Source organism: Halichoerus grypus, unplaced genomic scaffold (assembly GCF_964656455.1).
Source record: "Halichoerus grypus unplaced genomic scaffold, mHalGry1.hap1.1 HAP1_SCAFFOLD_207, whole genome shotgun sequence".
Classification (NCBI taxonomy): domain Eukaryota; kingdom Metazoa; phylum Chordata; class Mammalia; order Carnivora; family Phocidae; genus Halichoerus; species Halichoerus grypus.
In genome coordinates, this window is record NW_027555133.1 from 2,855 (window position 1) to 27,579 (window position 24,725).

A 24,725-nucleotide genomic window follows, 5' to 3' on the forward strand; every position below is an offset into this window, starting at 1 on the left:
TAAATGGTGGACTGGGTGATTTGGAGCAGCTTGCTGTCCATCCTAAGAAGTAGTCACCACCCAGCTCCATTTGTTGCCCTACTGGTTTCTTACTGCTGTTGTAACAAATTGCTACAGACTTAGTAGCTTAAAACAACACAAATTTATTATCGTATAGTTCTGGAGATCAGAAGTCCAAAAGAGGTCTTATGGGGATTACAATACTCTGATTTATAAGAAAAATATTTATGTGGTTATTCAGATGACCAAAATATATTCCTCATATATATTCGGTCTTTGTCTAGGATTCCTGGCTCACAGCTGCTAAAACCCTTGGAATTTCGTAAGTGTTGAGAGTGATAAAGATATCTTTTGTTATGCAAATGACACAAGCACCTAAGTTTTGGAAAGCACCTAAGGTTGGGGGCTGGTTGCCAGTAGAACCAACCAAGTGTTAGAGGGTTGGAACTTTCAGTCCGTTCTTCACCTCCAGAGAGGGGAGAGGGGCTGGAGAGTGAATGCAAACACCAAGGGTCAATGATTCCACAACCATGCCTATGTATGGAAGTACACCCCCCACTGGAATTAATACCAGAACCTATTTAGGTATAAATAAACTCAAGGCGTTGGCAGGGTTACCTTCCCTCTAGAGATTCTAGAAGAGAATCTGTTCCTTGCTTTTTCCTTCTTCTAGAGACTGCTCATATTTCTTGACTCATGGCTTCCTTCCATCTTGAAAGCCAATAATGACATCACTTTGAGCTCTGCTTCTGACTTCTCCTTCCTTGACTGTCTCCCTCTTCCACTTATGAAGACCTTTGTGATTATATCGGCCCACCCAGAAAATGTAGAAGAACCTCACCTCAAGATCTTTACCTTAGTCACATCTGCAGTCTTCTGCCATGTAAGGTAACATAGTCAGAGGGTCCAGGGATTAAAATGTGGACATCTTTGGGGGACTATTAACTCTGCCCATCACAGTTGCTAAATGAGAATGCAGGCCTGATATAGCCAGATCTTCCAATTCTTTTCAAGATAAGCTAGAAATCTGGATTTTTATATGACTGTGCAGAAAGAGTTAACACAGCAGGTTGAGACTGCTCCTTAGAAAGGTCTGCTTGTAAGATCAGCCCTTGGCTGGCGTCTGAGAACTTGGCTCTTAGAGTGTTTTCAAGTCAATGGTTAAAGGATCAGGATGGTTTGTTGTGCCTAGACTGTGTGTGTAAAGAATGTGGTTTATGCTGTAGGGGCGCCTGGGTGGCTCATTTGGTTAAGTGTCTGACTCTTGATTTCAGCTCAGGTCATGTTCTCAGGGTTGTGAGATTGAGCCCCGCATTAGCATTAGCATTAGCGTGGAGCCTGCTTACGATTCTCTCTCTCCCTTTCTCTCTGCCCTCCCCACCTCAAATAAATAAATAATTTTTTTTTTTTTTAAGAATATGGTTTATGCTGAACAGCTGCTTTTCTTCTAGGAGTCTGGAATTTGGGTATGTGCAAGGCAGAGGTGTCTCTGTGACCAGCCCTCACCATAAACCTTAGGTGCTGAGTCTCTAACAGGCTTCCTTGGGCAGAACCACTGCAGGGAAATGTTGCTCCATTTTCATTTTGGAGGAAGAGAATGCTGTGTGAGCCCTCCTGGGAGGGAGAGGACATAGATTCTGCTTGTGTCTTTTCCCTTTATGATCCAGCTATGCAGCCTTCCTACATCACTGTAATAAACCTTAGCTAGGGGGTTATTTATTAACTTTATGCTGAGTCCTTCTAGTAAATCTCCTGACATGGGGGTGGTCTTGGGATGCTCCAGCACAAAGGTAGTTCCTGCTTTTTTTCATATTCTAAACGCTGTGGGGATGAACACTGTGAAGGTCAAACAAAGAATTCTGAGAGGGAACTTGGTCTCCAGGCTGCCAATTTGCAGCTTCTGGCTTCTTAGAGTTCTACCCTAATTTTATTCCCATCTCTGAAGGGAAACAATTCTGACACACATTTAGCAAATGCTTACCGAGTGCTGAGCACTATGCTAGGACCTAGGGACGCAAAGATGAATAATATCCAATCCTTACCTGGAATGAGTTTGCAATTTCTAAGACGGACCTGTACACAAATAACTGCAGCCTGGTGTGCTAGCACGCTAAAGAAAACAAATAAGATGCTCTAAGAATCCATGCAGCTGCTTACATGGTGCTTTGCTATGTACACATCCCTACATTCATCTGGTCCTCACAATCTGAAGTTATCCCTGTTTCACAAAGGAAGAACCTGAACCTGAAGGTCAAAGGAATTTAAGGTTTTGCCTGAGAGAGCTCAGGTCTTTTACCATACTCATTCTGCTGGGATTGGGGGTGCACAAGGGAAAAAGGAGGGCCCGGGGAAGGTCTGCAAGAGACCATATGTTCTGTAATCACCAAGGGTCCTTGCTCTGTAGAGACCATGACCCCACTTCCCAAAGCAGCCTCACTATATGCCCTTGCCACTTTCCATTTTTATGAATGAGTCTTGTTCTCCCAACCATGTGGCAAGTGCATAGGGAAGAGAGACCTTGTCATGCTTCACTGTGTTCCTTTCCATGCCTTGCCCAAATAAGGTGTCAATTAGCTATTCTGTTGGTAGGAAGTTGCCATTGCTAGTTATTTTAGCCTACTGTGCTGTCAGACCGCTCTGGTCCTAGGAAACAAGGGATTAGCCTGGGAGACAGGTTTCTTCAGGGCATGCCGATGGGTACATGGGGCACTTCCTGATGATTTCCCCAGTGAAGGGAGATAGCTAGAAAATGTAAGGTATGTAAGGGAAAGCAGAAGTAGATGGATAAGGGGCGCCTGGACGGCTCAGTCGATTAAGCAGCTGCCTTCCGCTGGGATCATGATCTCAGGGTCTTGGGATCGAGCGGCTCCCTGCTCAGCGGGGAGTCTGCTTCTCCCTCTGTGCTCTCTCTCCCTCTCCCGCGCTCTCTCTCTCAAATAAATAAATAAAATCTTAAAAAAAAAAAGTAGATGGAAAAGGCCATTCTTGCAACAAATGGAAATGAAATGTGGAAAGAAGGAATAACTGCTGTTGAGGCCCTTCGCCTGAGCGCCAAGGGCGTTAAGATGCCGGTCACAGATCCCTGCGGGGAACAGCAGAAGATGAGAAAGTCAAAACTCAGCTATGATACCAGAATCTCCACTTTTTTTCCTCATCAGAGTCAACACACATTCTGATACCTCACAACAATGCAGACAGTGTGGAATCACTGTCTCCTTTTCAACGATGAATATGCCAAGGACACAGTGAGGTTAGGTCACCTGCCCAAGGTCACATAGGGCAGTCCGGATGCGAATCCAGGTCCTGAGGGCTTCCGCCCAGAGCTCTGGCGGTTCTGGCAGCAGGGAAGCGGGCAGGTGGCGGTGGCGAGGGCTCACTAATAGTGACGGCGTTGATGACGGGGCCACTGACCCGCCGGCAGCCAGCGAGCCGCGCCAGATTCCTGGGGTCGGCCCTCGCAGACAGGCTGCAGGGCTCGGCTCCGTGGGGTACTCTGAGGGATTGGCACCCTGGGGCTCAGACTGTGCAGCTCCTGGTCCTCGGCCGCCCACAGGCATTGGCGAAGGCCAGCCGTCCCGGCCGAGGACCAGCAGGCCGTGTGCCGCTCTAAGGGGTTCCCCCGGAACTGGCCAGAGCCTCCAGGGAGGCAGGGCGGGGAGGGGGGCACGGGGGAAGGCCCGCGGCAGCCACTTCGCAAGGACAGCCTCTACAGCACTCGGCCTAAGTCAGAACACCTGGGCGATGGGCGCCCCCATGACTCAGGTGCAGGCGAGATGCGCCCTGGCACCGCGCCCTGCGCCCCTGCAGTGGAGATCGGGAGCCCAGGGTGTCGGCTCAAAACCTGGAGCGAAGGGCTAAGGCCCGGATCGCTACACCTAACCCGAGTCCGACAGGTGAGAGGCCAGGACAGGGCAGGGGGAGGGGACCCGCCCTGACCCCACCCCTCGGGGGGCCGCCTACCATTCGGGGGCGTGGCCTCCGGGCCGCTCAGCCCCTAGTGGGCGAGCGCAGCGCGCGGGCCCCGCCCCCCGCCTATAAGAGCGGTGCGGCACTGCAGCTAGCGCAGTTCTCACTGAGACCCGTCACCCGGACTCTACGTGAGACCCACCGCCCGGACTCACCATGGTGAGTGCGGCCCCGCGGGGATCGCGCCCCTCCCCTTATTGCCCTTCTCCTTCGGGACCCTCCATCCCGGGATGCTCCGGAGCCCCCATCCGACGTTCCGGGTCTCGAGGAGGTGCGAGGGTTTGTGCATTCCCCCACCCCCACTCTCTTCTGGTGACTTTGGCCGAGCCGTGCTGTCCACTTTTGGAGGCTGGGGAAGGGGAATGGAGTGGGGTGGGATTCTTCGCTAGCTGAGAGGAGTCCTTCTGGAAATTGCCTCCTGCTCCACCAAGCATTTGTGCCCTCACCCTCCTGAAGGGGAGTCGTGATCCCGCGCCCAGTCCTTTCCGCGGATGAGGGAGACCCGCTGGGCTGCCGTGCGCCCCTAGCCTCCCCCCCCCGACCCGGACCCCCGCTCGCTGGATCTGACCGAACACGTGCTTAGCCCAAGAAGGTGGTAGGGGGTCAGATTACTTGGTCCAGCATCCCCTTTTCCTCCGACTGTGTGTGCATCCCTCCTACCCACAGGCCCCCCCCCCCGTGACTCAGCACCCCGCTTCTGAGCCGGGAGGGGTGGCGGGAATGGGGTTCGGCGTTGTGAGGCGAGCCGGCCCCTCTCCAGCCGGAGCCGAGTGAACGGACGGGCAGAGACAGCTGGCGCTGAGCGAGAGCGCGGGCCCAGGCCAGGTTGGGGGGAGGGGAAAGAGGTGTGTGTAGGGGGGTGGTATTTATAGCCCAAGAACGGGGGCCGAAATCCAATCTTCACTTTCGGCTGGGATGTAACTGGAAAGAATCTAGAAGGGGGGCGAATGCAGGGCCCGGGTGCAGGATGGCGCTCACCCTCTGCAGGGCAAGGCGGGTTACCTCTGGGGCCTCACCGCAGGTTCCGCTTCCTTTTCTGGGTATTTGGAAACCGTCACCCCGCCATTTCGGTGTTGGGAAGGGAGGCTGCGCGGGGCCCTGCGCCGCACCACTGCGCCGCACCACTTTGGCTCTTTAGGGGTTAATTTCAAACTGGCAGGGATGAGCCTAAGGCGGCGAGTGCCCCAGTGCCCACAGCCCTTATTGCCTGTGCCTGCCATCTGCACTCTGCTATTTCCGTGAGGGCTACACGGTGGATGAAGGTGGTGAAGACACCCAGAGTGCAGGGGTGGAGGTGGGGAGAGGAGCCAGCTGGGATTGATCCCCAGAGCCAGATGGGATTTAAAGGTGGGGGAGAGGGCATCCTGATGGCCAGGGTGTGTGGTCAATTGATGCCAGACCAGAAGGCTGAGACATCTCTGCAGCCCACAGGAAAGAAAGGGGGAGAGGGTTCTAAGAAATTCTAGTTGTTCCCCTTGAGGGCTTCTGGCTATAAACTCATGCCTCTGGAAAACCTGTCCCTTCTCAGGCTGGAGAAGGTGGCTTTGGGAGTAGAAAGCTGGAAACAGCTGAGAAGTCGTGTGTCCTTGTCTTTTACTGCAGTGTCTGCCTGTCTTTCATATGCACTTGCCCTCTCTGTCCTCCCTGAGTGTCTTGTCAGTGTGGCAGGGTCATGTGGAGCCACAGCTCTTACTTGACAAGTTTCCCACAGAGAAGTGGGCTAAGGGATTTGCCCTACTGGGTGGGTGTTTCCAGTTGTTAAGTCCTATGTGGGGGAGCCTGGGCAGGTTACCAGCCTCTTCCGACCTCTGCCCAGCCCCAGGCCTCCACTTTCGCCAACTGAGCCATCCTCGCCAGTAGGTGATAGGGTGGAAGAGAGGCTCATGAGGTGAGGACTGCAGATGTGGGGCTTATGCTGTGTCCTCTCTCTTTATCCCTCAGCGTGAATGCATCTCAGTCCATGTGGGGCAGGCAGGTGTCCAGATGGGCAATGCCTGTTGGGAGCTCTACTGTCTGGAACATGGGATCCAGCCTGATGGGCAGATGCCCAGCGACAAGACCATCGGTGGAGGGGATGACTCCTTCACCACCTTCTTCTGTGAAACCGGTGCTGGGAAGCATGTGCCCCGGGCTGTGTTTGTGGATCTGGAGCCCACTGTGATTGGTGAGATGAAGATGGGGTGGAATTGAGGGGAGCAGACAGTGACTCTAAGCTTCTCTCTGGAGAGCTGGTGTCTAGACCTGGCTTTCCTGGTCCTACACACTCTTTGCCCTGTTTGCAGCTGAAGAAGGGAGGCTGATCGCAGGCCAGCCTGGGTGGCGGGCTCCGGGTTTCTCACACACTGGTATCACAGGCTGGCAGAAGGATGAGCTTTTCCACACATCTGACCGCAGCTGCCACACTGGGGGAGGGAGATCCCTGCTGAGCACAGCCTTGTGGTTTGTGCCCTGACGATGTGTTTGCGCCCTTCCAGATGAGATCCGAAATGGCCCATACCGGCAGCTCTTCCACCCAGAGCAGCTCATCACCGGGAAGGAGGACGCTGCTAACAACTATGCCCGTGGTCACTATACCATTGGCAAGGAGATCATCGACCCAGTACTGGACCGGATCCGCAAGCTGGTGAGAATTTGGGTTGGAAGGGAGGGGGCTTTTGAGATGATGCTAATGGTCAGGAACACAGTTTTGTCAGGATCCATTTTGGGGGGAGTCATCTCTAATTTTATGTGTTCCAGAGCATGCTGCCACTATGAGATACTTTCTAGTCTCTGCCCTGAGTCCCGAAAGAGTTTAGGCTTTTGTGGAGCCAGAAGGTAGAGTTCTTCAGGCCCCTGGCCTACCTACACTGCTCTTTCTCTTTCCTGCCTTTCAGTCTGACCAGTGCACGGGACTCCAGGGCTTCCTGGTGTTCCACAGCTTCGGAGGGGGCACCGGCTCTGGCTTCACCTCACTCCTGATGGAGCGGCTCTCCGTTGACTACGGCAAGAAATCCAAGCTGGAGTTCTCCATCTACCCCGCCCCCCAGGTGTCCACAGCCGTGGTGGAGCCCTACAACTCCATCCTGACCACCCACACCACCCTGGAGCACTCGGACTGTGCCTTCATGGTGGACAACGAGGCCATCTATGACATCTGCCGCCGCAACCTGGACATCGAGCGCCCCACCTACACCAACCTCAACCGGCTCATCAGCCAGATCGTGTCCTCCATCACGGCCTCCCTGCGCTTCGACGGGGCCCTCAACGTGGACCTGACGGAGTTCCAGACCAACCTGGTGCCCTACCCTCGCATCCACTTCCCCCTGGCCACCTACGCGCCGGTCATCTCTGCGGAGAAGGCCTACCACGAGCAGCTGTCGGTGGCCGAGATCACCAACGCCTGCTTCGAGCCTGCCAACCAGATGGTGAAGTGTGACCCCCGTCACGGCAAGTACATGGCCTGCTGCCTGCTGTACCGGGGCGACGTGGTGCCCAAGGACGTCAACGCCGCCATCGCCGCCATCAAGACCAAGCGCAGTATTCAGTTTGTGGACTGGTGCCCCACGGGCTTCAAGGTTGGGATCAACTACCAGCCGCCCACCGTGGTGCCCGGGGGCGACCTGGCCAAAGTGCAGCGCGCCGTGTGCATGCTGAGCAACACGACCGCCATCGCCGAGGCCTGGGCCCGCCTGGACCACAAGTTCGACCTGATGTATGCCAAGAGGGCCTTTGTGCACTGGTACGTGGGCGAGGGCATGGAGGAGGGGGAGTTCTCGGAGGCCCGGGAGGATATGGCGGCCCTGGAGAAGGATTACGAGGAGGTGGGCATCGACTCCTATGAGGACGAGGATGAGGGAGAAGAATAGAACAGCTGCCTGGAGCCCACTCACAATGTTTATTGCAAAATCCTTTCGAAATAAACAGTCTCCTTGCACGGTTTCTTGTCCCCTCTGTGAGTGCTTGAGCTTCTGCTGCCTTCCTGTCTGTGCTGTGGCCGCCCGCTGCTTCTGCTGCCGCCCTCATTCTTTGCTGCCTATAACCCTTTCTCCTTCTGTGGCTGAAGGTGAGACCTGCCAAGGGGTCTTTGCCAGGCCCGAGGAAATGTGACCCCAGGGACCTTGATGTAAGACCCCGGGGGTGCCCAGGATGGTAGAGAGGAAATGAGGACTGACTCCCGGACCTGTCTGTCCAGCCACAAGCTGTTGAAAGATGCAAGTTTTCACTTCCTTTCCAAAGTAGGAGTTTAAGTCTAGCAGTTTCTGTATTTGAGTTAGACTGTTACCCTATTTTTCCTGCTGCTTCTGCATTCACCGACTCTGGAAGCTTGGCCCGGGCACCTCTGTGCGTGATGAGGGCCTGGGAGTGGGGCCGGGCTGGCCCTCAGTTCCTGGGCATGGAGCCTAGTCATGAGCTTGGGGGATGGGAGGGGACAAGGGCGAGCTCCCAGGGTTGTCTGTGCCACCGCACCTCCGAGCAGCTTCGCACAGCTGTCTCTCTTGCTGCATTGCTGGGGCCTAGGGCCGTGCCATTAAAAGTCAGGTCGTCTCCCCTCTGTTTGTTCTTTTTTTCTGGGCTCAGCCTCTAAGCTAGCCGGGGGAGCCTCCCACCAGGGCCCTGGGGAAAATTCCAACGTTGCTAATAGGCATCCCAGGACCCACATCGACGTCAGCACATGGGGGTGAGCCTGGCTGGGGAAGGGGGGCAGGGGATGAAGCTTCGATCTCCGGAGCAGAAGACGTCAGCTCTGCCCTGCCCTCCCCCTCCCTGGTGATTCAGGGACGCAGTGCCCTTCCCTAGGGAACAGGTCTCAAGCCCAGCAAAGGCAGGGCCCCTGTTTACTCAGCAGAGTAGGGCAGGAAGTGGCAGCTGGATACTGCCACACCACACTGGCCTCATTAATCATTAACCATGTGTGAGCTGGAACCCTCTGGGAGAAACTGTGGGCCAAATGGCTGCCACCTCCACTCCCCTTGCCCCAGGGCTGAGGCTGGGAGAGACCTGTTAAGTTGCTGTCCAGAAGCTTCCTTAGGTGTCTCCACCCAGAAGCCCTTGCCTGGCAAACCGGCTGGGCTGCTGTGACTCAGCTACCCACTCCTGGGAATGAAGGAAAGAACAAATTGAACGTGCTTCTGGGGAGCCCTGGTGCCAGTTCTTAGCAGAGAAGCCAGCTTGATCCAGAACAGCTTTAAGTTTTTGACGAAGGCAAGCTAGAAGAATTGCCTCCTCCCAGCTAGCCAGATCTAAGATAAGGACACCTGTCTCCTTAGGCGGAACGACAAAGTCATGCCATTCCTCACTACGCCAGTCCTTCTTCCCTGTCTGTTCCCTTGGAAATGGCAACCAGACCTCGGGCCCCTGGCACCTCTTCTCTCTCACTCCAGGAACAATGAGACTAAGATGTACACCAAGCTGCTTTCACTTTATTCTTCTATTTATACATTCTCCTGCTCCCAGATGTGAAGGCAGACCATGATGTAAGCTCAGCAGTCCTGCTCAGAGCCTTTCTAGGTTCTATCAGTTTCCCTTTCCCCATCTCCCACCCTCGTCCACCCCAACTCAGTCAGTCCCTCTGTCCAGTTGTTGCTCTTGGAGATAAGAGAGCAGAAGCAGAGAAATAAGACTGAGTTGACTGTCTCCATCCACCTGCCCCCAATGACAAGAGAGCAGTCCTGGAGAGACTGGACGGAGATTCTAATGAGGGACGGGAGCCTCCTTCCAAGGCACAGAGACCACCTTCTCAGCGTGGCCACTGGTTCGTTCAGATCTGGGTGCTGTGCTGGCCCGAAGCCGGGGGCTGCAGTGCCTCCAACCGACTGAGGAGGACAGGAATGGGAGGGCGCTGCTGGGGGTCTACAGTCATCATGGAGGTGAGCAGCTGCCGCAAGGCCGAAGAATGCCTGTGGAAGGAGGCAGGCAGGGTGATCAGAGGGTTCCTATTCTCCGTGCTAAGGTTCCAACTCCGCTAACGTCAGGGCGGAGTCTGAAACGGTCGGTGCCCCCTCTGTTGCTCACCTGGGGCTCTGCGGGATGCTGAGTTGGTTCTGCACAGCAAGGGCCACACTGTCACCCTTCTGGAACACCATGTCATATGGGCCTTCCCCAAACATCATGGCATATAGCACGCAGCCTAGGGACTGAGCATAACTTGGTTATTCCTTGACAGGGGACCAATGGAGGTGATAAGCTAAAAAGAATATGCTGACCTCAGCCACACGACACCACCAGGGTCCAGAGAAAGCGCCCGTTAGCTGGAGGCCTCTGCACCCCTTGCCTAGCCACTGCCTTCAGCCCTGACACTTCGCTGTACTCGCTCTGTTCAAAGGGCAGGATCATACCACTTCCTGAGCAGCTGAATACAGTGTCAGTGACAGTTCCCAGGAAGGAAGTCGAGGGGGGTGGGGACATACACGGTTCCTGGGGCCCCATGCACTCGAACCCAAAGCCCTGCCCCTCTGCCACACAGCAGGTACAGAGTAGCACTCCTCCCCACCCATGCGCCCAGCCTCACGCTCCTCACCCAGACGTCAGTCCGCTCGTCGATGACACAGTGGCTCTGCACGGAGAAGAGCTCCGGGGCCCGGTAGGAGATGGTGCATCGCTGGGCTGCCCAGTCCTGGAACAGCTCAAACAAGGGGCACAGGTCAGTCATGTGACCAAATTGGGGGCTGCAAGAGAAAAGGTTGAGGGTGGGGAACAGGAGGGCAAAGGAACCTGGACACTCTTACCTGCAGGGCCAGAGCCTGGCGGGAGCCCTCCACATGGATGCAAGCTTGATTCATGGAACCCAAGTCCATTAAAACCGGCTGCCCCTCATCTCCAAGCAAGATATTAGTGGGCTTCAGGTCCCTGTAGGGAAGTGGAAATGGTCCATGAGCATCCCTGGATAGGGAGGTTAGAATCCCTGGGGGCAAAAGAATCATGGGGACTGTTCCTTGGGAGGAGAGCAGAGACCTCTCATTCCTTTCGGTGAGGCTCTTCCTTTCTGCCCCATAAGCACACAGGGCCCTCCCACTGACCTGTGGGCGAAACCTCTGGCATGAATGGCCTCAAGGCCTCTGCAGATACCCAGCAGCAGCTGAAGGATTTGATCTTCAGTCAAGAAGTTGCCTTTGTCCTTCAACCTTTCTATCTCGTTCCACAGCGTACCCCTCTGCAACACAAGTGTCCCCATAGTTGGACATGTTTTCTGAGCCTCTGCTCCCTCAGCCTGATCCCTTCCCTGTGTCAGAGCCTAGCAACTCTGTCACCACACACACTACACACCTCACAGTCCCACTAGACCCCAAATCTGAAGCGGTCAACCCCAGGACACGGTCTCTGCTTCCTAACATACTTGGCTACTCACACAGCCCTCGGTAGATGACTCTGTTGCAAGCCCCTCCATTGCCAGGAGACTTTCTGACCTTGAAGAAGGGCAGCAGCAACCAGGCCTCATGTTTAGTGCCCCGCTCCCTCAGACAAGAAGCCACAAGGCGAAGGATGTTGGGGTGATGGAAGAGGCGATGCATGTCTGCTTCTCGTTGGGCCTCCTCCCGATCCTGCTGCTCGTGACACAGGATCCGCTTCAGGGCGTAGAAGTGTCCATCATGTAACCCCTCCACTAGGTCCACATAGCTGAACCCACTGTGGGCCAAAGGGGTCAGTGAAGGACCACGGTCACCTCCCATACGGCTTGGACCCAGAGGAACTCCCTGGGGAGAAGGGGAGGGGGGGTATCTTTCCCAGTTAGCAGAAACCCTCCCAAGATGTGGCTTCAAGAGAAGTCTGAAGATTTTACACTTTGAACTCAAGAGTAGGAACACAGTAATCCCTGGAGGTACTTTGGTCACAATGCACTGCTCTGCACATGACAAATGCTCCATAAATACTACATGAGTAACAGTCAACATTTACCAAGTGCTGGGAACCAGGCACTGGGTGGGATGTTTTATATGCATTATCATATTTAATCCTCACAACTCCATCAGCGACAAAAGACAATTATCTCCGTTAAGCAGATGAAGAAACCATGGCTTTTCAAGGTCACACAAGGTGGATCCAGGAGGCCTGGCTCCAGAATCCACTTTCTTGACTACCATGTCACTAGGCTCTGTCAGGTGAGCTAAAGGATAGGTTACGAGAATAAAACTTTTGTGCCCCTATCATGTGCAGACTGCTGTCCTTCAATCACCAGAACCTGGGGACTAGCTAAGTGATTTCCAAACACTCACCCCTCCCCCAGTTTCTGGATGAAGAGGTAGCGCTTATTGTCAATGATGACAGTTCCCCGAGAGCAGACACACAGCGCGTGGCCCATAGTGTCTCAGTCATCCTCCTCAAGGGCGGTCTGAGGCGGCCGACAGCTTCGTCCAAGTTAAGTGGGCTCTTCCAGGCGATGCGCTGGGGGCCCAGCGGATCATGCTGGAAGGAAAAGAACAGCAGGGTCGTGGGTCAGGCACGATCCAGACGACCCCTGCAGTACCAATGTGGAGAGCGGGCGCCCGGGTCTCGGAACGTAGAGAAAACGCGCTCTGGCCTCCAAGAAGGGTGGGGTCAGGTGCCTTAAAGCCTCCGGCCACGCAGCGACTGCAAGGCCGCTTCCTCCAACCCAGCCCACCTTTGAGCGGCCCCCGCTCCCACGGCCGTCGGGGCGCCACGGCAGGGCAGAGGGTAGTTCGGCGGGGTGCGAGGTCCGGGCCCACCCCTGGCAGAGCCCACCCCCGGGAAGAGCCCACCCCCAGCCTCGGCGCGCAGAGCCCGGGGCGGGGGAGGGGGGGAGCCAACCCGGACACCCCACTGACCTGGCTCGGGCTGGAGGGAAGCGCCGGGGACCGGAAGAAGTGCATACGTCATCAGGCCGCGCCGGCGTAACGGCCCGCGGTATCCTAGCAACCGCTGGGCGTCGGGATAATGTGGGGGCACGGAGCTGAGAGGCCGGGGGCGGGCTAAGCCTGGGGAGGACGGGTTCCAGGACCCGGGTGAGGGTTCCACACCTGGCCTTCAGTGGTCAAGACGCAGGCACCCACGCCAAAGGGGAGCAAAGCCGGGCTCGGCCCGAGGCCCCCAGGACCTCCATCTCCCAATGCCGGAGGTAGGAAGCTGACTACAGTCCAGCCCCGAGGGGCGGCTGCTGGGGCGCGTGCTGGCGGCCTGGACCCCTACCCCCTACAGCTCTGATCAGTACAACCTTGGGGGCTCTGGCTTGTATCCCACTACCCTAGTTAGAGTGGTTAAGAGCTTAGGCTTTTGAACCAGATTAGGTTCTAAATCCTGTCTTAATAGCTTAGTTACTAGCATTGTGGCCTTGGACCATTTAACCTCTCTGAGCCTCAGTTTCCCTAATTGTAAACAAGGTATAATAGTACCTGAGATTAAGTGCACGTACTGTGAGGCCAGACTGCCTAGTTCAAATCCCAGCTCTGCTAAACTAGTTGTGGGACCTTGAACGGGTTATTTAAAATTTGTCTCTCAATTTCCTCATCTGTAGAATGGGAATGATAATTATCAACTGCACGGAGTTTTTTGAAGATTAAGTGAGATGTAAAGTGCTTAGCACAATATCTGACGTAGCCCTCAGTTAGTGTCAATAAACAAATTACTATTATTTTTATTACTATTTTATTTTTCTTATTCTGGTCCTTACATCCCAGGCTTGGGACTGTGAAGGCAGGACTCATGGAAATTCACAAATTCCCAAGCCTTGGCACCAAGTAGTTCTCCTTGACATCTCTCACACAGGCAGGCAGGGATAGACAGAAGAGCAGTGCACATCCAAAGAAGAAGGAATGGCTGAGGCGGTCTCTTTTGCTGTAACAGGGCCACCAGGAGAAAGATCCCTCTTATAACTTGGTCCCCCACTTTCATACCACTGGGAAGATCTGGTTTCTCTTGGTTCTGAACCTGTTTTAGCCCCCTGGTTCTGACATTCATTCATCCAGATTTAACCTGCTATGTGCCGGGCCCTGTGCTAGAAGCTGAGGATTCAAGATGCACAAGGTACTCTTCACCCTCAGGGAGCTCAGTTTAGTAGGACAGTGCTTCTGAATCTTGAATGTCTTTAGGATCGCCTGGGAATCTTGTTAAAATGCAAATTCTGATCCTATAGGTCTGAGGTAGGACCTGAGACTCTGCATTTCTAACAAGCTCCCAGGTGACGCTGATGAAGTGGATTCAAGATGTAGAGGATTTTTACAAACGTAGAGTAGTGGGTAGACAAGTCCAGGCTACTGGCCTGGCAACTTGAGGTGGTCCCCGCCCCCTTGCTCGCTGAGGTTCCCTCCCAGGAATCCGCCACGTGACAGTCGGACCGCCCTCTCAGACTAGAGGAGCCCCTTTAGCGCCATGGCTCCCAAGAAGCCGCTCCGCCTTCCTGTCCTGCTGTTACCACTTCTGACGCTGCTGCCCCAGGTAAAATGACAGGATTGAAACAGCAGGCTGGGTGTGGTGAGGCGGGATGAGATCTAGCCCGGGAGAGAAGGAAAGTGAAAATCACAGAACAATGGGCAGGCTAGTTCCATCTCCTCTCTGGACACTGACCGCCCCCACCCTCCCGACTCCAGACCTCTGCTGAGCCTGGTCTCTCTCTTTGCAGGCAGACACTCGGTCGTTCGTAGTGGATCGGGAAAATGACAGATTCCTCCTAGATGGGGCCCCGTTCCGCTACGTGTCTGGCAGCCTGCACTACTTTCGGGTACCACGGGTGCTTTGGGCAGACCGGCTTTTCAAGATGCGAATGAGTGGCCTCAACACTGTACAGTTGTAAGAAGTGCTCAGGAGAGCGATGGAGGGTGGGATTTACCCTTCCTACCACGCGCGTAAGAAGGGGATTGGGACAGGAAGCCTAGCTGGGTATGAGAGCTCCAGGGCTTTCAGGCCAAGGGTGGGAAAGGGTGGACCAGGACCTCCTTCTAACAGCTTCCTGGAGATTCCCTGCAAGGCCTGAGCCCTTAGGCCTCTCAGCACCTCCCTGCCTGGGGCCCTGTTAACCTTTTTCTTTCTCAGTTATGTGCCCTGGAACTACCATGAGCCAGAGCCTGGGGTCTATAACTTTAATGGCAGCCGGGACCTCTTTGCATTTCTGCATGAGGCATCTCTAGCGAACCTGTTGGTCATACTGAGACCAGGACCTTACATCTGTGCAGAATGGGACATGGTGAGTTAGGAGAAGGGACAGAACCAGAGCGACTCCTGTGCAGTTCCTCCACTCCTCCCATCTGCCTGCACTGTAGGGCCACTTCCAGTGCTAGACTCAACATCCTCCCTTCTTACCTCCCCTCCCCGACTCCCAAACAACAAAACCTGCTGTCTTTATGTTTGTCTCAGGGGGGTCTCCCAGCCTGGTTGCTTCAAAAACCTGATATACATCTGAGAACCTCAGACCCAGGTGAGTTGAGACAACATTTTTAACACAGAAAAAACGCAACCAACAGTAACAAAATGGGTCGTTTGGGTCCCCAAAACCGAAGAGACCATCCCCACACTGGAGATCATTCATGCAGATATTTGTTTCCATCAGGCCTAGCAAGATGCTACAAACTGAGGGACCAGATAGACCCAGCCCCTGTGCCGTGGAGCTTATGGTGAAACAGCTTTTTAAAAAACCAAAACCTGTAAGATTAGCGTAAGCTGTAAAAATACCACCTGAAAATAGACGAGTTGAGATTGTGAGTAACAGGGAAGGCCTGTTTGGGGTAGGGAGGCCAGAAAAGGCTTTTCTGAGATGATGACATTTCACTTGACTCTAGGGAAGGGAAAGTGCTGGTCATATGAAGAGTGAGGTGACAACGACCAGGTAGAGGGAACAGTATATTCTAAAACCCAAAGGTGGGAAAGAACATGGCCTGGTTGAGGCCAGCTTGGCTGGAGCATAGCCGGTAAGGGAGAGAGGAATGTGACATGAAATTGGAGATAGATAGGGGCGCCTGGGTGGCTCAGTCGTTAAGCGTCTGCCTTCGGCTCAGGTCATGGTCCCGGGGTCCTGGGATCGAGCCCCACATCGGCCTTCCTGCTCTGCGGGAAGCCTGCTTCTCCCTCTTCCACTCCCCCTGCTTGTGTTCCCTCTCTCGCTGCGTCTCTCTGTCAAATAAATAAATAAAATCTTTAAAAAAAAAAAAAAAAAAGAAATTGGAGATAGATAGGGACTGTTCATGCGGGATCTGGTAGGCCACTGTAAGGGTTTGCATCTTATTCTAAGCACAGTAGAAAGCCATTGGAAGAGCCTAACCAGACAGGTTTGATTTGTTTTCAGATTACTTTAGCCTGGATGCGGAGAATGGAGGGAGGGGGGCAAGGGTGGAGGTGGAGAAACTAATTGGGAGACTCTGACTGTAGTTGAGGAGGGAGTGATGGCTGCCGGACTAAGGTGACGGAGGTGGAGATGAGAAGAGGGCAGAATTGGAGATGTAGGTTGGAGATCAAAATCCCCAGGACTTGTTGATAGATTCTGACGGGAAGGAGAGGTGGGGTGGGAATAGCATGGGTATGGTCTGGAAAAAAAGCGGTCCCCTGTCTGGCCAGTCAAGATGGTGCCACCATTTACTGATATAGGAAAGATGGAGTAGACTAGGGGCGGCAAAGGACCACCTTTTTTGGGGAAAAACAGTTTGTGTGGTCATGTTAAATTTCTGTCCTATCACACTCAAGTGAGGATGTTAAGTAAGCCATAGGCTGTGTGAGTGTGGCGCTCATGGGGAGGTCTGAGCTAGAGATAAATTTGGGACTCGTCAGTCTAAAGTTGGCATTTAGATCCATGGCTATTGAGACATTGCCTGAGGAAAGAGCATAGGGGGAGAAAAGATGAGAATTCAAGACTAAGCTCTGAAATGCCCAATACTTTCAAGGAGTTTGGATTTTACTTCAGGTGTAAATAGGAAGTCATCAGAGCAAGGGAGTGATTTTATCTGATTTATATCTTTTAAAAAGATCACTCTGGTAAAAATGCTTTGTATCTGCTGGGGACCCTGCGGGGACTCTTCCACTTCTGAGGGCGCTGAAGAGCTTTAGGCCCCTCAGAGCAACTCCAACTCAGCTGGCTATGAAATACATTTGAAATGGTAAAGTCATGCTGGAACACCAGCATGCGGTGTCTGCTTTTCTCAAGAAAGCCAGGGCGCCTGGGTGGCTCAGTCGTTAAGCGTCTGCCTTCAGCTCAGGTCATGATCCCAGGGTCCTGGGATCGAGCCCCTCATGGGGCTCCCTGCTCAGCGGGAAGCCTGCTTCTCCCTCTCCCACTCCCCCTGCTTGTGTTCCCTCTCTCGCTGTATCTCTCTCTGTCAAATAAATAAATAAAATCCTAAAAAAAAAAAAAAAAGAAAAGAAAGCCAGCGACCTCTTCACTCCTGAGTCCACAGTCCCTTTTCCAGGCCTCTCTCCTCCTTGGCCAGTCAGGAGCACCCAGCCCAGCTGTTCCCTCCATCTTTTGACATACGCTCTCCTCTTGGCTTCCAAGATACCACCTTTCTCTGGTCCCTGCTCCTGCCCTGTGCCCCAGCCTTGCTGACCACTCCTTATTAGTCTCTTTTGTTTGTTTTAAAGATTTTATTTATTCATTTGAGAGAGAGTCAGGGAGGCAGAGCCTGAGAGAGAGAGATCACGAGCGGGGGCGGGGAGGGGGGGATTACAGGGGGAGAAGCAGGCTCCCCGCTGAGCAGGAAGCCTGATGCAGGACTCCGTCCCAGGACCCTGGGACCATGACCTGAACCGAAGGCAGACGCTTAACCCACTGAGCCACCCAGGAGCCCTCCTTCTTAGTCTCATGCTGATTCTTCTCCCTTTCTCTTTCCGCTAAATGCTGGGATGTTGCAGGGCTCAGTCCTTGGACGCTTCTCTTTTCTGTGTTCACTCCTTAGACAATCTCATCCATTCTCTTGGCTTTCAATCCCATCTAATAGTTAATGACTCTGAAATAGGAATCTCCAGTCAGGGGATGCCTGGGTGGCTCAGTCGGTTAAGCATCTGCCTTCGGCTCAGGTCATGATCTCAGGATCCTGGGATCGAGTCCTGCGTCGGGCTCCTTGCTAAGCAGGGTTAGGGTTAGGTTTAGTCTCCCTCTGCCTGCCACTCCCCCAGCTATTCCTATGATCTCCTCTCAGTTAATGGTGACTCCATTTTCTAACTGATCAGGCTAAGCCCTGTAGTGTAATTCTTCATGCCTTTCTCTCCCACCTCACATTCAACCTATCAGAAAACCTTGCAGCTTTACTCTCAAAATATATTGAATTCAGCTACTTTTCATCACCCTCACTAATCCAAACCACCTCTCCCACCTGGACTACTTTAATAGCTTACTTACTGGTTTCCCTTCTTTGCCCCTACTCCTCTGTTCTCAATACAGGGTGATCCTATTAAAATAGAAGTTAAATACATATCTCAGATCATGGCATTTCACTGCTTAAACCTCTCCAATAGGTTCTCATCTCATTCAGAATATGAACCATGTATTCCTTAAAATGGCCTTCATATTAGATCCTACCTAATTGGCCCTGTCACCTCCCTGACCTCTACTCTTTTCATCATTGTTCACGCTGACCTCATTGCTGTTTTTCAAACCCACCAGGCACATTCCTGCTTTGAGGCCTTTGCACTCAGTGCTCCTGCTATCCTCCTGCAGAATCACCTTCTCAGTGAGGCCTGCCCTGGGCTACTCTCTAAAATTTAAGCTCCCCCACCATTTTATATCCTTCTTCCCTGCTTTATTTTTTCCCCTTGGCACTAACATACTATATATTTTAGCAATTTATTTATTGTCTGCCTTCCTCATTGGGAAAGAAATTCCACAAGGGCAGAGACTTTTATCTATTTTGTTCTATTCGGTATCCCTAACACCTAGAACATTGCTTGGTGCACAGTAAGCACCCATAAATATTTGTTGAATAAGATTTAACATATGCTTGGATTAAAGGAGGCAGTTACATTTGGACACCCTTTATACAGAACACAAAATGTAAAGGAATTCAGTGTTCTTGTTTTTTAAAGATTTTATTTATTTATATGTCAGAGAGAGAGAGAGAGAGCACACAAGCAGGGGGAGCTGCAGGCAGAGGGAGAAGCAGGCCCCCTGCTGAGCAAGGAGCCCGATGCGGGACTCGATCCCAGGACCCTGAGATCATGACCTGAGCTGAAGGCAGATGCTTAACTGACTGAGCCACCCAGGCGTCCCTAACATTTTTCTTATGTTTAAAAATTAAATTTACAAACACTGCTTTAAGGTTTCCTGTGCTTAGATGGCCTGGCCATGCAAATTCACAAGTGCTCAGGGTTCAGAGTCACTGATGCTCAGATTCATTTGTGGACGGTGGGATGCAAACTGTAGCCCAGGGTTCAGGCAGCACTGAGGTTGCTGGCCTTGATGGGTGGGGGCTGCGAAGGTGGTGTCCTAATGTGCAGACCACTGCTCCTTCCTTTAGACTTTCTTGCCGCAGTGGACTCCTGGTTCAAGGTCTTGCTGCCCAAGTTATATCCATGGCTCTACCACAATGGGGGCAACATCATCAGCATTCAGGTACAAGTTGACCGGGCAAGGGGAAGGAGGCGCCGGGGGTCCTAACCTCCACTGCATAGCCAAGCTCCACTTTTCCTTCTCCCTGGCAGGTGGAGAATGAATATGGTAGCTACAGAGCCTGTGACTTCAGCTACATGAGGCACCTGGCTGGGCTCTTCCGTGCGCTGCTAGGAGACAGGATCTTGCTCTTCACCACAGATGGGCCTGAAGGACTCAAATGTGGCTCCCTCCAGGGACTCTATACCACTGTGGATTTTGGCCCAGGTCTCCTGAGCAAGGGTGGAGTAGAGTCTGGGGAAGGGGGAGCGTCTCTTCTATGTTTATCTTTCACCTTCGCCTCCTTTCTGCAGCTGACAACATGACCAAAATCTTTGCCCTGCTGCGGAAGTATGAACCCCGTGGGCCACTGGTGAGGAGCTGGAGGGGAGGGCAATCAAAGCTGGAGTCAGGGTTGGGAATGGGTCGAGCTCAGTTCCTATCCCGCTCCCGGCTTTCACTCCACGTTTTAGGTGAACTCCGAGTACTACACAGGCTGGCTGGATTACTGGGGCCAGAATCACTCCACGCGGTCCGTGTTGGCTGTGACCACAGGCCTAGAGAACATGCTGAAGCTGGGAGCCAGTGTGAACATGTAACTGGAGACACGGGGGTCAACATGAAGCCGTAACGGGGTGTTGGGGATAAAAATGATTCAGTGGGTCAGCTTTTGCCTTTTCCCCCACCTTCCCCCACTTCAGGTACATGTTCCACGGAGGTACCAACTTTGGATTCTGGAATGGTGAGTCCAGATGGTCCCTGAGGTGGTTGCAGGGAGGCATCAAGGAATTAGAATCCTAGGGCTGGGTAGATCAGGAGGTCTAGAAGCTGGATGTGGCCACCACTGCTCCCTCTGATGGCAACATTTTCTGCATGAATGTCTTTGCTTAGTGCCTGTTGTTTGAAAGACACTGAATGAAGGAAATTGGTTTGACCCCAGGTGCTGATGAGAAGGGACGCTTTCTTCCAATTACTACCAGCTATGACTACGATGCACCGATATCTGAAGCAGGGGACCCCACACCTAAGCTTTTTGCTCTTCGAAACGTCATCAGCGAGGTGCCCTACCACTTCATTAAGCGCCAAAGGCTCTTATTAAATTGGGGAAAGGGAGTACCTCAATTGTTTGTAATGGGATCCCATAAATCAGATTGTTGTCTGGGCCATGGAGCCCACAGAACCATTTCCCAGCTACCCAGATGGGACTACCTGGGAAGATACACACAAGCATGTGCAAAATTACAGATCTTCATGACCCCTTGAAGCCCTTCCCTGGACCCCAGGTTGAGAACCCTGTGCAAGGGTCTTGGAATAGGGGTTGTGTGTGTGCTAGGGTCTTGGAATAGGGGTTGTGTGGTTTTCCTATGGCTCCTGAGAGAATTTGGGCTCAGTTCCAGGAAATTCCCTTGGGACCTTTACCTCCCCCCAGCCCCAAGATGATGTTTGGACCTCTGACCCTGCATCTGGTAAGCTCTTCCTCATCTTTTCTCTGATCCTACCCCTTTGTTCTCTAAATTGCCCAGCCATTCTGCCCTCTATTCCGGAACTTCCCTTTTATTCTAATACCTTCTCCTGATTCTAATAGGATGGGGATTTGCTGGCTTTCCTAGACTTCCTGTGCCCCCAAGGGCCCATCCGTTCAATCTTGCCAATGTCCTTTGAGGCTGTCAAACAGGTAAGGCATAATCCCACATCCAGTAGGCACGGCAGCTTTCCTCAACAGCTGTAGCCAATGGTTCGCTCAGCTGCGCATCTTCGCCATAGTATCCTCTCTGACCTCTCGGGTCATCTTAAGTACTTACTCTTCCATACCCAGGACCGTGGCTTCGTGTTGTACCGGACCTACCTGACCTATACTGTTTCTGAGCCAACGCAGTTGTGGGTGCCTAACGATGGAGTCCACGACCGTGCCTATGTGATGGTAGATGGGGTAAGGACCTAATTCTAGGTTACCCTGTGAGCCTGTCTCTTCTCCTCCCCAGCACCCTTTAGTCTTAAGTTCCCCTTATCTGCCTTTTCCCGCTGTCTGCCTCCATTTGCAGTGGGGGCCACGGATAAGCTGGGATGAGGAAGAATCTGACTGAGGCTAAGGTTCCAGAATGCATGGGTAACTGACAGATAGACTACATTCTTTTTGCTCTCCAAATACGTGTGCTAACTACCATAGCTTCCTCTGTCGTGGCCATGAGTTAGATGCCGAGCCCTTCTTCTCACAGCTCCTCTTATCCACAGGTGTTTCAGGGTGTTCTGGAACGAAACATGAAACACCAAATATTTTTGATGGGGAAAGTAGGGGCCAAAGTGGACATCTTACTGGAGAACATGGGGAGGCTCAGTTTCGGGTCTAACAGCAGTGACTTCAAGGTGAGCTAGCCTTGCCCACCCCTTCTCTTCCAGACTCTTACTGACCAAACTCCCTTGGGAAAATAGGGGCCTAATGGAAGACAAATAAGAGCCCTGTGCTTAGGAGTCAGGCAGCAAAGTAGTCGCTTGTGGGGGTCCAGACATGGCCACCAGCTGCACCCCAGGGCTTGATTAGGGACAGTGTGGACTTAAGAGCTTAAGGACTGATGAGTTTTCATTTGCCTTCTTCACAGGGCCTGTTAGAACCCCCAGTTCTGGGGCAAACAGTCCTCACCCAGTGGCTGATGTTCCTCTGAAAGTTGATAAGCTTGTAAAGTGGTGGTTTCCCCTCCAGTTGATGAAAAGATCACATCCTCAAGTTCCCTCTGGCCCCACCTTCTACTCCACAACGTTTCCAATTTTAGGAGAAGGCGGGGACACTTTTCTCTTTCTACCTGGATGGACCAAGGTACTGCTGACCGTGGGGTCAGAGTGATGAGAGGAAAATCATGAAGGAGGGGGGAGCAGAAATTATCCCTGATTAGAAACCCAAAAGGGAGGGGCTCCTGGGTGGCTCAGTCGGTTGAGCATCTGACTCTTGATTTCGGCTCAGGTTGTGATCTCGGGGTCATGGGATCGAGCCCCGCGTCAAGCTCTACGCTCAGCACGTGGAGTCTGCTTGGGATTCTCTTTCCCTTGCCTGCTGCCCCTCCCCCCTGCACTCTCTCTCTCTCTCTCTCTCTCTAATAAATAAATCTTTAAAAAGAAAAGAAAAGAAAGAAACCCAAAAGGGGATGATTCTACCCCCTTGAGAGCTGACCCTTTTATGTTCTGCTCTCTTTTCTCTTCCCCAGGGCCAAGTCTGGATCAACGGGTTTAACTTGGGCCGGTACTGGACAAAGCGGGGGCCACAAGAGACCCTCTATGTGCCAAGACCCCTGCTGTTTTCTAGGGAGCCCTCAACAAAATCACAGTGCTGGAGCTAGAAAACGTGCCTCCTCAGCCCCAAATCCAGTTTCTGGATAGGCCTATCCTCAACAGCACCTTGCATAAGACATACATCTATTCCCTCTTAGCTGATACACAAAGTGCCTTTGAACCAATGGAGTTAAGTGGGCACTGAAAGAAAGGTAACCCTTGGACCTGGGACATGGAGTGGGCAGGATCCCTTGGTGCTGGCCATGGTGACCACAAGGAACCAAAGGCCACAAGGCCCAAATGCAAGTCCAAGTGCAATTTCCTTGCCAAACTTTATTGTGATTAAAGTTCCAGAGACAGTCCCAGCTCCGCACCCCTCTGTGGCCCTGTCTTTGCCCTGGTTCCTGAGTGTCCTTCCTAATCTTCCAAATACTCCTGTTTCACGGGAAAGAAGAAACCTCGGGCTAGTGTGAATGCACCCTCTCCAGGCCGAGTTGGCTCCTGGAGCAGCCGTAAGAGATCAGGAAGAGGGCTTGGCGGCCTGGCAGCGGTGATCCCGGAGGCAGCGTGTGGAGCAGAAAGAGAAGTCAAGATAGTGAAAGGGAGTGAGGCCTTGGAGGGATGTCCCACAGCTCCAGCAGCGTCTGGACAAGAGGAAGACAGATGGCTGAACAGGTACCCCAGAAACTTTCCAATCCAAGCTCTCCCCACCCCTCGGGCCATTTCCAGTTTTGCTCCAGAGGGTTCCCAGAACATCTCCAGCACCCCCCACCCCCGACAGCCTTTCTGAGGTACTCGGCAGCACTCATTCTACTTGCCCACTCCTGGCCTGGTCATCACGCCTGCCCCTGCACTTACGGACCACTGAGGGCTGCAGAGCCGGGGGTCTGCGGGGGTGGGGCTCCCAGCTGGGCAGCCAGCCGGTGCTCTGCGGCCAGAGCCCTCTGAGGGAAAGAGAAGTCTTGTTAAGCACAAAGCCTCAGTGGCGGACAGGGTGCCCAAGGGACAGCTGCACACTGGGAAGGGGTCAAACCTCTAAGGAAATCAGGGCTGCGGAAGAGAGAAGCTCCGGCCTCACCTTCTCTCGGTCGCTGAGGGCGGCAAAGCGCTGCTGCTCTTGGTGCTCCTTCTCCTCCTGCTCCCACTGCTTCCGCTGCCGTTCCTCCCGCTGCCGCCGGGCAGCCTTCTGCTCCCTTTTCCGCATAGCCTGCCGTGCCTCCATTTCTGGCGTCAGTGGCCCTGGCACCTGGAGGATTTTCCGGGGAGGTGTAAGGTAAGACCCATACAAACTGTCCTAGGAAAACTAGAAGAAAGTAGAAAAGATCTTAGCCAGGATCTAGGCTGCTTTCCTACTCTGCTGCCGCTTCCTTTTCCAGCTGACCTGAGCCTTGCTGTAATCGTAAGCATCTGGATTCTTCTCCATGAACCTTCGGAACTCATTACGCGTTGACTTGTCAGCTGCAACCGTATATGGTGGCCGGGCCCGGGAGTCCCTAGGTGTGAAAAGCCCCAAATATGGGTTCAGCTTGCCTCCTGCATCTCCCAACCTCACCCAAACAGATCAAGGGGAATACCGTCAAGTAGCCAGGACCAACGTTAGCCTCCAGACGGTCCTCTCTATACCCCAAAGGGCTCACTTGGCTTGGGGACTCTTACTTACCACACGGTAGGGTCGGCACCTGCCTCCAGCAGCAGGCGAACCACTGAGCCTCTCCCAGCTGCAGCTGCTGCATGCAGGAGGGTGAAGCCACTGGAGCCCAAGGGGGCACTGAGCAGAGACAGAACTCCAGGGCCTACGGGGCCGGTAGCTAGCTGGAGTTTCAACATCCCAACATCTCCGGCTCGACAAGCAGCTAGAAGCATGTCCCAGAGCTCTGACTGATCAGGGGTCTTGGCCTCATCCAGGGAAGGCCCCAAAGGGGCTGCGTGTGCCTGTGCAGACTGTGAGAAGGCCTCATCATCTCCTTGAGGTTGCTGGGGAAGAGTCCCATGTGCCCCGGCCTCC

The 24,725-nt window shown here is 53.3% G+C and overlaps 4 protein-coding genes across 7 annotated transcripts; 2 read left to right on the top strand and 2 right to left on the bottom strand.

Annotated features, from left to right (window-relative positions):
- The first annotated feature begins 3,994 nt into the window (after window positions 1-3,994).
- On the top strand, window positions 3,995-7,884 carry LOC118529932 (tubulin alpha-4A chain). Its single transcript, XM_036083009.2, has 4 exons — window positions 3,995-4,125; window positions 5,908-6,130; window positions 6,441-6,589; window positions 6,840-7,884. The coding sequence occupies exons 1-4, from the start codon at window positions 4,123-4,125 to the stop codon at window positions 7,809-7,811; spliced, it is 1,347 nt and encodes a 448-aa protein (XP_035938902.1). The 5' UTR covers window positions 3,995-4,122; the 3' UTR covers window positions 7,812-7,884.
- A 1,461-nt stretch (window positions 7,885-9,345) lies between these two features.
- STK16 (serine/threonine kinase 16) lies at window positions 9,346-12,832 on the bottom strand. Of its 4 annotated transcripts, none has more exons than XM_036083026.2 (8): window positions 12,726-12,832; window positions 12,156-12,345; window positions 11,349-11,568; window positions 10,962-11,095; window positions 10,671-10,791; window positions 10,463-10,558; window positions 9,958-10,079; window positions 9,346-9,842 (listed from the first exon to the last, which is right to left on the bottom strand). In XM_036083026.2, the coding sequence occupies exons 2-8, from the start codon at window positions 12,239-12,241 to the stop codon at window positions 9,704-9,706; spliced, it is 918 nt and encodes a 305-aa protein (XP_035938919.1). In that variant the 5' UTR covers window positions 12,242-12,345; window positions 12,726-12,832; the 3' UTR covers window positions 9,346-9,703. The 4 variants fall into 4 exon arrangements, with proteins under 4 accessions (XP_035938919.1, XP_035938917.1, XP_035938918.1 ...); XM_036083024.2 differs by having other exon boundaries at window positions 10,463-10,567; XM_036083025.2 differs by lacking the exon at window positions 12,726-12,832 and adding an exon at window positions 12,542-12,660 and having other exon boundaries at window positions 10,463-10,567.
- Window positions 12,833-12,839: 7 nt separating this feature from the next.
- GLB1L (galactosidase beta 1 like) lies at window positions 12,840-23,085 on the top strand. The gene is given in 19 exon segments (XM_036083007.2): window positions 12,840-13,015; window positions 14,208-14,331; window positions 14,516-14,682; window positions 14,926-15,076; window positions 15,247-15,307; window positions 19,329-19,423; window positions 19,513-19,687; window positions 19,774-19,832; window positions 19,933-20,054; window positions 20,161-20,201; window positions 20,400-20,518; window positions 20,851-20,925; window positions 21,045-21,134; window positions 21,276-21,389; window positions 21,692-21,823; window positions 22,057-22,108; window positions 22,111-22,271; window positions 22,657-22,750; window positions 22,753-23,085. Coding segments are annotated over 18 exon segments (1,947 nt in total). The 5' UTR covers window positions 12,840-13,015; window positions 14,208-14,265; the 3' UTR covers window positions 22,926-23,085.
- On the bottom strand, window positions 23,039-24,719 carry LOC144378747 (tRNA endonuclease ANKZF1-like). Its single transcript, XM_078065606.1, has 5 exons — window positions 24,381-24,719; window positions 24,102-24,213; window positions 23,799-23,966; window positions 23,579-23,664; window positions 23,039-23,364 (listed from the first exon to the last, which is right to left on the bottom strand). The coding sequence occupies exons 1-5, from the start codon at window positions 24,581-24,583 to the stop codon at window positions 23,241-23,243; spliced, it is 693 nt and encodes a 230-aa protein (XP_077921732.1). The 5' UTR covers window positions 24,584-24,719; the 3' UTR covers window positions 23,039-23,240.
- Window positions 24,720-24,725: the final 6 nt, after the last annotated feature.